This window comes from Salminus brasiliensis, chromosome 19 (genome assembly GCF_030463535.1).
Source record: "Salminus brasiliensis chromosome 19, fSalBra1.hap2, whole genome shotgun sequence".
Taxonomy (NCBI): domain Eukaryota; kingdom Metazoa; phylum Chordata; class Actinopteri; order Characiformes; family Bryconidae; genus Salminus; species Salminus brasiliensis.
This window is the reverse complement of record NC_132896.1, coordinates 24,875,066-24,885,858: the sequence shown is the minus strand read 5'-3', so window position 1 is coordinate 24,885,858 and position 10,793 is coordinate 24,875,066. Positions and strand designations below refer to the sequence as shown.

Below are 10,793 nucleotides of genomic sequence, written 5' to 3'. Positions count from 1 at the left end.
GAGGAAATTCAGGTGATGTCATGGAAGAGACAACCACTAAATTTAAACAGCATTGAGAGCTTGTGGGATGGTGTTGGTCAATGTGTGGAGAAGAAAAACCCAAGTACCACAGGAGGTCTGTGGACAGCAGTGAAGAATGTGTGGGAAGCAATTCGTTTAGAGCGTTTTAATGAAATGTTATTAAAATATGACTAAGTGGCCTGAGGCAGACGTTATAGGAGGAGGACCAGTATACTGATAGTCACACACATTTGAGCTATTCTTTTTGATTGCCAGTGTATTTCATTTACTGACAGCCACATCAGCAGCTAATGACACCTGACAAATACAAAATCTTTAATGAAAATAAAATACAATTCCTTAAATATAATATTAGTCTTAAAGGTTGCTTTTGCCAATTTTGATATCAGTTATGACAACTGACACTTGTTGGAATGAGTATTTATAAATGTTCACATATATTTATATTGATCAGCGAAATCATTTAAACCACTGACAGGGAAGTAAATAACACTGATTATCTCATTACAGTGGCATCTGTCAAGAGATGTGTGCAAAAGGACAGGTCTTGTGAGGCATTCCTGGTTGGTTAGTGCTTACCAAAAGTGGGCCATCGACAACCGGTGAACTGGCAAAAGGTCATTGCTGACCAATGCTTGGTCCATCTGGTCCAGTCCCACAAACGATCTATTGTAGCACAAGCTGCAGATAAAGTGAAAGTTATGCAGGTGTTGTTGTTAAGGCTGATCAATGTTTGTCAGTTGGCCTGAATGGCTAATGCTTGAGTAAAGTGTTACTGTATTTCTTCTGAGTTTTCTTCCAGGCTGTTTTATTACAACCAAATACTAGCTAAAAGGCCCGGACCATCCTACTGGTAATGCATGAATAGTGTTGCTGCATTAAAGGCAGCAGCTATTTTTCACAGTTTTAATGCATCTTTTAACATTGTTTTGACTGCAAAGAAAATGTCATGGCCTTGAGTAAATGGCCAGGCCCATCAATTTTTAAATGGAAGGAGAAGAGAGCAGTACTGCAGTGAGGTGCTAAAACACAGTGCTGGAAAACCAATTTTACATTAATCAAAAATACCCAAACAACAACTGCCACTCTGATGGCCTAATATGGAAAACTCTTGGGATGCCTTGTCTTACCAGTGAGATAGATGTGGGGCATGCTCGAGTTTTCGCAGCCCTTTTGTGTATGCTAACACTCCAGTTGCTAAAGTCTGCCAATACATGAATATCTGAAACTGAGAAGCACAGCAATTCATTACAAAAGGCTCTGCCCTGCTCTTGGTGGATTTTACATATTTTGTGCAGCTGCATGAAGTGGATGGAGATATTATTGCGCTTGACAGAAATGACGCCAGAGTCTCAGTGTCTCCAGCCAACAAGTGTCAAAAAAAAGGCTCCTCTCTAACACACCACCAGGCTCCCCTCCCACTCTTTTTTCCCCTGACGGCTTGTTTCAGTACTGAAGGTAATAAATGATGAATTCTTTCCCCTCAGACAACTGAAAAGAAGCATAATGATAATGACGTATGACTGCGTCAGGAACACTGTGAGAGAAGACAGAGAGGAGCTTCCCCAGACTTGCTTTAATCCACAGCAATCAGCCAACCTCAACAAACCAGGACTCGACTGAAAGTGGGGAGGGGGGACAAAACACTGACGTTGAAAGTAACAATTGAAACAATCCTATCAGAAAATGTGCTGTCACTTCACAAACACTTTCATATTAAAATAAGCTTCTAATAAATCCTTTAAATCGACCAGTAATACTATAGAAGTGTCTAAGATGCCATTGTTGAATTATTTAGATGCTCTCAAGTTCATGTTCTGAACTTACAAAACACAGCACAATCTAGCCTACTGTTTTGGTTCTGATACTGTGTATTAAATATAAATGAGACAAAACAAATGAACCCCAGTAGGAGGAATGTCAAGGCAAATCTAGAACGAAGAAAGGCAAAACCCTGCAGGCAGTCCGCCTGTAATGCCTTGTGCTTCATCACAGTTCTGCAGTAGCTTGAGACTCGCCAGCCTCCATGCTGTAAATTCAGGGACACAGAGATCTAGCTGGCATGCGGAAATAAATAAATAAGTCAGTAATTAAACAACCAATTGAATGGCTGTTTACATAGAGTTTATCCCATTATCCACGCTCAGCACATTCTGCTTTACTTACTGAGCCCAACATTACACTACTGCCAGTTTTTATTAGCATTCTATTCACTGGTCACCTCAAAAGGTCAACCTTTGCTTCATAAGTTCACTAAATGGACTGTGTTTACATTTACATTCACAGCTTTTCACAGACACTTTTATCCAGAGCAACTTACAAAAGTGCTTCACTATTTACTCAGAAAAATACCCTTAGCTAGTTTGTGTAGACTAGGATCCAAAAGATACCTCTACATACAAGCTTAGATACTGCTTAATACAAAAGTCAGTATGGAGACCACAACACTCAACACTAGTACTCTTGGAAGAGTAGTGGGTCTTCAGTCTGCGTTTGAAGACAGTGAGCGACTCCACCGCTTCAATGCCAGGACAAAAAAATGTCTGGACGCTTGTTTTTATGGATCTTAAAGGATGGTGGATCAAGCCGAGCCGTACTTGAAGCTCGAAGGGCTCTTGGTACAGATCGGCTTTGACCATTGTCATCAAGTATGGAGATGCAGATTAATTCCTGGCTTTGAACCCAACTTTCTTTTCTTGAGCTTACAAAGAACACATTAAACTTCAGGGATGCATCAATTAAAAGCAATAACAAATGTAATGTAATGTTTTCTAATGTAAAAAGGCAATATCATAAACAAATAAATAAATACAATAAACTGCTAATGAGGATCAGATATGTGGGCATGTTGCAAAAATGAGTATTACGTTTAATCAAGGCAAAAATGTAAAGACGTTGTGCTTTTTGTTCTACTTTAAACAACCACTAATCTTCTGAATCATGTCAACAACAGTTCATTAGCATGATGATCGTGACACTCAAATATTTATGGACATGGTTTGCGGCTGTTTCATGAGATCGACCCATTTGCCGAAGGTATAAGACTACAGACTGTTGCCCATCTGTTGTCATGCGCAATATGCTGTGCACACTCTATCCCATTTACCATTAATCAGGTTCTGACCACAGGGCCACTGTCAATCAGATATATTATTTGGGTGTTGGACTGTTCACAGCTTAGCAGTGGTGTTAACTTGGTTGAAGCATGAGAGTATGAGGGGATGTGTAGTGCCTGAGGCGCAGTGCTGTTGCTGAGAATTTAGTGTCAGTGTCGCTGGGTGGAAAATGGTCATATGCATGACACCATTTGAGCTACATTCTTTTACCAAACACCAGCAGGGTGGTCCTACAAGATACTATCTCATTAAAAACCCATTCAGAGCTGTCCAGACAAGCAGGTTGAAAGCCACTGCAGTTGCAGTGGAGCACAAAGAGACTAGTTGTAAATTGTACAGAAGCCAACTGAATGCCTCTAAAAGGCATATAAAGGGCTGGTTTTCCAGCAAGGACGGGTTTTCCAACTAGGTAAAGTCCAGGACTGCATAGCATTTTCAATGTTTTTTCTATTAAATAAATAAATAAATAAAAATAAAGGAAAAAAAAAAAATATATATATATACATCCTTTAGAAATGAGTAGGTAAGTGTCTACATTGCACTGAATTGAAACCACTTTGAGAAGCCTTGTTTATATATGTGTTTATTTAATTATGCTTACCAATCCATACCTTTAAAGGGATGGAAAATAATATTACCAGAATGTTGGAATAGGACTTGAAGGAGGACTGCATATAAAACAATGTGGTAATAAGACATTATTGCTTTACCTCTAGGGAAATGCTCTTGCTTCTGCAACTCTTATCTACAGCACTTGCATTGTGCTGGTTCAGACTATCTGATCTACACTGTTCCCGTGGTGAACATTTCCACCCTGCCCAAGGGTAATCTTTCATTACAGAAAAATTAAACCTCAAACTTAACGCTAGTAATAGCCACAGCATCTCATTTCAAAACAGAGTAATTAAAGTGGGCCTGGATCGTCCTGCAGTACGGGCCGGACGCCTCCAATCCTCACTCATTCGCCAGCCTCATAAAAATATTCCACTAGAGAAGAAGCTCTTGTAAAGTAATTGTGCTCATACTTCTTGAGGGTGTCAGAGAATACTTCTAGCCATCTGTTTTACTGCACTGCAGTGGGCTTAAAGGTCACACATATTTTTCAGTAGCTGGAACAACACTTGGAACGCTTTGGATCGACAGGGCTCAAGAAGAAAGAAGTGCAGCACAAACATTGACTCCTGTCTCGAGAGAAGTGCAGCTGCTGCAAGGAAGGGTCAGGCTGACGTTTTGCCCATTCATGATTTGTCAGGCAGCGTGTAGTTGGTTGTATCAACAAGGCAGTATCTCTAAATGATGTGAAGAAAACACTCTGGCATGTTTTTTCCCGAGCGTTCAATGGCCGCAAAGCAAAGCTGTATTGCCATCTAGTGGAGTGGTGAGATTACAGAAATAATTCAAATAATTACAGTAGAGAGAAAACTCTGCAAAACAGACACCAACTCCATGTTTAACAGCACTCTTTTTGTAAATGGAGGTCACTGCAGAGCAACATACAACTGTTCCTTTTCTTCTTGTACCCTGGATTCACCTTGGGGGTGATGGCTATAACCACCCATGTCTATGAACTGTATTTCAGTTGAAGCTGTCGTGTGGTTAGAGCATAAGAGCAGTATGCAGACGGCTATGCAACTGCCAGTGCTGCTGGTTGCAAGTCGTGTAACATCACTCATCTTAACTACGAGCAAACCAAAGCTTAGTTTTAACCACAAAAGAAAAGAAAAAAAGAAAGTACAACTTGGATGCCTTTAACAAACAAGGGTGCAGTTAAGGTGAGAACTCATGAGCTCCAGTGAGGCTGTGCAGCCTGCTGTGCTGCAAGAAGCGATGCATATCAGCTCCTTTTGTTGTGGCTTGTGCACAGGAGCAACGGAAACCTGCTTAAGTAAGGGCATGAGCTCAATCAGCACTCTGGCATGTCAGCAGCGAAACGCTGTCCCGCTTACTGATCAGTTTCCTCTTTCCATCTAAGCGGTCACTCGTTTCCATTCTGACTCTCAGCCCACGGCAGCGCGTTTTTCCCCGAGCTTTAGTCGCACGTACCGGGCCGGCCCAGAGACTGGAAGGGTGAAGGAACCAGCGGGGCATGAATCGTAAATTATAATTTTATTTAGCATAATTTAAAAATCATTACACTGTTAGTTCATTTATACAAATGTTTTTGTTATAAAAAAAAAGACAATTTTGACAAAATCAAGTTCCCAGTGTATACATGTAGTACCATACACCATAGCGGGCAGGCGAGAGGCAGCGCGAGGCCTCGTCTGCTCTATTTTGACAGCATTACAGTGAAGAAAGAAAAACAAAACCAAAAAAACTCAAATAAAATAAACAAGCGATGGTACAGACAACCATTCGTTCTCACATTCGTCCTTTCACACAGTAATTAGTGACGCTATGGTTTCCGTGGTTCTGAGGGCTTTTCCCTTACATACATTATTCCTGTGACGAGAACAGAACAATCAGTGGTTCAATGAATTTGGCTTTGTGGCATTCAACTTAGTAAAGGCACTAAATAAAAATAAAAAAAAAGGAATGGCTTATAGTCATTTCTTCTAAAAATAAACTTAACAAAAACAAAATCACTTACAAAGCGCAGGTCCATTTACTCAGAGATCAAATTTGACATCTTTGCGTCCAAAGGCACTCTTTGGCTAAGGTCTGTAGACAAATACCCAAGTAAAAATGCGATATAAAATTAAGAGATGAGACGAACAGTTGCAGCAAAACTGCAAACAGACCTCGTGGCATATAAAAATGTGCAACGACTCTCAGCATGATTCTGACAAGGAAACTCTGCACACCTTCAGCATTCAAACCACGCTAGCGTTCAGTCAGTTTTGCATTTATATCTGCCCCAGATGCTACGCAACATGTGCAGGCCTCACATTTCCAACTGATTCAAACCGAGAGGTGACAACCTAAATCAAAACCACATTACATTTGACACCTGCCGTTAACATCTAAAAACATAACAAAAAGAAAATCTCACCCGTGCACAAGACAATGTATGCAATGTAGTTTGTCTGGACTGAGACAAACAGATTAAAGGGGTTGTGGTAAAAATAAGCTCAACCAGATACTGTACATGATATTTACTGGGCTGAGCACAGTAGGTAAGCCACCAGAGTTCACCTTTTTCTTTTTAAGGCAATTACAGTGAACTCCTTTTCTATGGCCCACGTCAAGTATTTCAGAGTGTAAAAACAGGGTAAAAACTATTTTCCTGCCTCATACAGAAAGCTGATCCTACAGGTTTATTCAGAGCAACCTGGTGTGAGCCCATGTTCAAATATAGCCTCTGATGCAGTGAGGAACATGCCACCAAGATTAGCAAATTTGCAGTGTTTTGCATAGAAACTGCAAAGTCATTTACTAATATTTTAATAGACACTTAAACTAGTCAGTTATAAACTTTTTATTAAAGACGTTTTGGACACCAAGAGGTCAGTATGCTTGGCACACCACATAAAATGTCAGTTACGATCATTATCTTTCCAACACCAGCCTACAAAGCCTGCGTGCATCACTTAGATATCTTTTTTAATTATTATTTTTGCTCTAGCTGTGTGCAATGACGCAATGCCACAAACGGATTCCACCATATGTTGCTAATGCCTGCGACAAAAGTAAATGTGTGCGGTCATCAGTATCAAAAAGGGATAAGTGCTAAGCACATACGACTCACTACTAATCGTTCCTGTAACATATCTACGACGTTCACCCTATCTTCCAGTGAGGTGTCACGGGGGTGGCACTGCGCTAGACACCAAGGGTTACAATCACAGCAGCCACGGCTGCCTGGCGCCTCAACCTTCAGGCACAGGGGACAAATGCTCCATTTACTTTCACGGCTTTGTTCATTTGTCTCAGCACTGCGGGCTGCTGCTGAAACGTGTGCTTCCTCTTACGCAGATAGGCACTGTGAGGAGGCTGGGTAGCCTTAAGGCTTCAGGAATGTACAAAATGACAAGCAAGGACACTGTTGGTCAGTATTATAGACATATACTTTGGAATAATAAAAAGTTTCAGGCAAATGTAGATGCATCAGCAAGGCATTCTATAAATCCAGCAGGGTTAATTTTAGGCATAAATGGCAAAGTCAACAAGGAAGTCTGGGCCATGATTTCCCGCTGATCTAAAAGCAATACAGTCATTTTGACAAGAATAGGCTTATCTCCATCATGTACTGTCTTGCAATACATGCCTTTCCTAAAGCCTGAACCTTGTGTGACCTTCTGGATAAGGCACATACTTTAAATCAGGGGAACACCTCATTTGTCTCATTTGAACAAAGACAAGACTAATAAGACTACATTTGTGGTGTTTTGGTGCACTGGCAACTACAAAATACAATGCAGAACAAAATGACAGTTTGAAAAGAAGCATCGCATTCTCAGGTATTAAGGTATGTAAAGACGTTAAAAAAATTAAAAACATGGCTGACTGCCAGTTAAACGTAGATCCATCTCTTCGCACTGGCACATTCCTTTTGTACTGTGAGAGAATCTGAGCTGGATCTTTTAGCATAAAAAAACAACATATGAGTGTAGAATAACGTCAGACATAAGAAAAGACCTCCATTTTTCTTCTTAGAGGCTGCTTGAGAAAATCATAGCTGTTTTGGGAAAAAAGCTGTTTTTTGCCATTCTCCACTACTGTGACCAAAACATGTCAGAATCTCAACCAACCTTGTGTGTATTGCTTTATCTTTTACTAGAAGAATGTTTCCACTTATCTTGCATTTCGTATTAAAACAGTCACTGAGGTAAAGGCAAGCGATCTTGACAACCACATAATTCCAAGATGAGTAAGCAGGCCAGAAGAGCAGGTGGTTTAAAAATCAACAGGAGCAAATGCTTCAGTTACAGCGAAGAGTGCATACTTTGGTGACTGCAGAACACAAATCTGGGAGCGAAAAACAATACATATAGTGGTTTAAAAAAAAAAAGAAAAAAAAAAAAAAAAGAAGCAGAGATGGCTATCAACACCAGGAACCAGGATCATCCCATGCACTGCTGTCCACTGACTGCTGTGTGTCCATTTCCACGGGCAGACTATTGGGTCAGCAAAGCAGACTACAAAAGCACGCACTTCTTGGTATTCTTTTTGGTGACGGGGTAAAGCACAGCACGCACAGCCTCTGCAAACACTTCTCTGACACCTTCCTGGAGAAGCGCAGAGCACTCCATATACTTAACTGCGTTAATTTGTTTAGCCAGAGCGCTGCCCTGTTGTTGGGTGGTGGGAGCAAGGCTCTGCTCCTTTAGCTTCTTCACGGTTTCACTGTCAGAGCGCAGATCCTTCTTGGTGCCCACAAGGAGAATGGGAACACTGGGGCAGTGGTGCAAGACCTCAGGGTGCCACTTGTGCCGAACATTAGCATATGAGGAAGGGCTGCCGATGGAGAAGCAGATGATGAACACGTTGGTCTGTGGGTAAGAGAGCGTACGCAGGCGGTCATATTCCTCCTGCCCGGCTGTGTCCCAGAGGTTGAGGCTAACCGTGCGGCCATCCACGCTCATCTGGGCGCTGTAGTTGTCGAACACAGTGGGGATGTACTCCTCGGGGAAAGCATTGGTGGTGTAGGAGATGAGAAGACAGGTTTTCCCCACGGCCCCATCGCCAACCACAACGCACTTTATCGTCTGCATCCTTCTTCAGTCCGCACCAGCAGGGACACCTGTAGTGTATGAGAAGACCTGAATCAGTCAAGTTCCCTTTAGAACATCAAATGTCAATACTTTCAATCAACACGTAATTCAAAAGACTCAAAGCTAGGTGGGGGCGACATAATACTTATGGGTACTGTGACAATTACATCACATCACATCACAATAAGGTCTTAAGAGCATAGTGCAGATATCATCAGCACTTAAAGAACTATGATCACCGACATGTATCATTATTAAGACAGTATATTTTCAATAAAACAAATCTAGTATTTTTTTTTTTACAGTATTTTAAACATGGCATTGCACTCAATTCTCTTCAAGAATCATCAAACACTGGATGAACTAAATACCCAGTTGTATACAGCATATCATGTAAATGTCTTCAAGTATTGTGATACTTCTGTACACACTTTACTTAATGTGCTAAAGCAAGTGCACGAAACAGCTCTACCAGCTCATACACAAGTTATCTGAAGACCTGTTATTCCATGATACAGATCAGTTCAGGCACTGCTTGGCCACCCTGTTTATCTCTTGATCTCCACAGTGTATATTTAACTATGTCGTGCTAAGTACTTATTAGCTACCTACCTTTCGTATTTCTACTGGTGTTATTGTGTTTTTTAGAATTGCTGCTAGCTGACCTACCTAACCGGGACTGGAGTACCTCATTCTTATGTCCTAACCTCGACTTCTCAAACACAACAAAGCAAGGTGTGAAAGACAGCAAGTGGCGATACTGCGTTTAAAACCAGAAACACTCGTAAATCCTCGATACAACTTAGCGTGACCGCCATCATTACCCCAAGTTCAGCTCGAAAAAATATATAGCAACGAATTCGTATCCCAAAATGTCAAGAATAGGGACGAACACAACTCTACTATCTTCAGTTCAGCCCGTTACCGACAGTAGGAAGTCAACCGACTAACAGCTAGCTATAGCTACTTCAAGTTGAAGCCGAGTTCAGGAAGCGGACTGTTCAGTCCTCCGCCCAGCCGGCTAATGTTCAAGCTAACGCAAACAACACTGACTAAACACTTCATGCTTTAATAAAACGTAGTGACACCAATAAGTGTCCGACGGCACAAACAGAAACGATTGCACACAGCTGGGAGTCTGTAAACATGACAATCACTGCTGACCACGTAGCTACAGTTTACCAACTCACAGCAACATGATTAGACTCCAGCTAGCAAACCGCTAGCTAGTAGCGCTAGCTAACTTTCAATTTTTGCTAGCTAGCTATAGCTAATCCGTTGAGCAAATAGTGCTAGAATACTTGCTAGGTATTAGCATTACATCATACCCAACTGGTCGTTAATAACGTATAATATAATGTAGTTGGGAATTATTGATGTAAAAGCTAGGCTACTCCCACCGAAGCCATTCTTAACGTCAGCTAGCATGTTTTTAGAAAGTTAGCTAGTGCTAGCTGGCTAGCTATAGGCTAACGAGCTAGCTAGCTACCTAGACGTGAGATCCTTTTTTACCCAGTGATTCCAATAAGTTTTCTACATAACGATACCAAGTATCATATGTACAAATCAGTGTCCCGTTAACTCTAGAGTTGGTAGCTAAATTGTGTGTATCAGGAAGGTTAAGCGGAGTGAAGCCGAATATCTCACCGCCTCAGAAATCCTCCCGCGCCCTCTTCTACCAGCGCCCAGAGCCGCTCCTCCGATCCGCGCCGCTGAGACACGACGAGCTCTTCAAAATAACAGTCCAATGTTGACATCAGCGGTTCAAGAGGTTTATTTTTTCGCATTAATCAGAAAGCTTTTTATAAGTTAATTCACTGATTTTTACATTTTTGTTGAGTTTTTATTGAGAACTACGATTGTTTTATGTTTTTTTTAATAAGCTAATTGAACCAGGTCTTAGTTCACATTAACCAGTGACTCAGCTGTCTAAGTGTACAATACAGAATATTAACATGACTTTTATTTTTAATGCCATTTAAAAAAAAATATATATATTATT

The 10,793-nt window shown here is 41.1% G+C and overlaps 1 protein-coding gene across 4 annotated transcripts; it reads right to left on the bottom strand.

Annotated features, from left to right (window-relative positions):
* Positions 1-5,228: 5,228 nt before the first annotated feature.
* Positions 5,229-10,494, bottom strand: rhogd (ras homolog gene family, member Gd). 4 transcript variants are annotated; one of them, XM_072663055.1, is made up of 2 exons: positions 10,439-10,494; positions 5,229-8,820 (listed from the first exon to the last, which is right to left on the bottom strand). In XM_072663055.1, exon 2 carries the CDS (start codon positions 8,789-8,791, stop codon positions 8,216-8,218), a length of 576 nt encoding a protein of 191 aa, XP_072519156.1. In that variant the 5' UTR covers positions 8,792-8,820; positions 10,439-10,494; the 3' UTR covers positions 5,229-8,215. The 4 variants fall into 4 exon arrangements, with proteins under 4 accessions (XP_072519156.1, XP_072519158.1, XP_072519155.1 ...); XM_072663057.1 differs by lacking the exon at positions 10,439-10,494 and adding an exon at positions 9,616-9,853; XM_072663054.1 differs by lacking the exon at positions 10,439-10,494 and adding an exon at positions 9,404-9,549.
* Between the last annotated feature and the right edge of the window lie 299 nt (positions 10,495-10,793).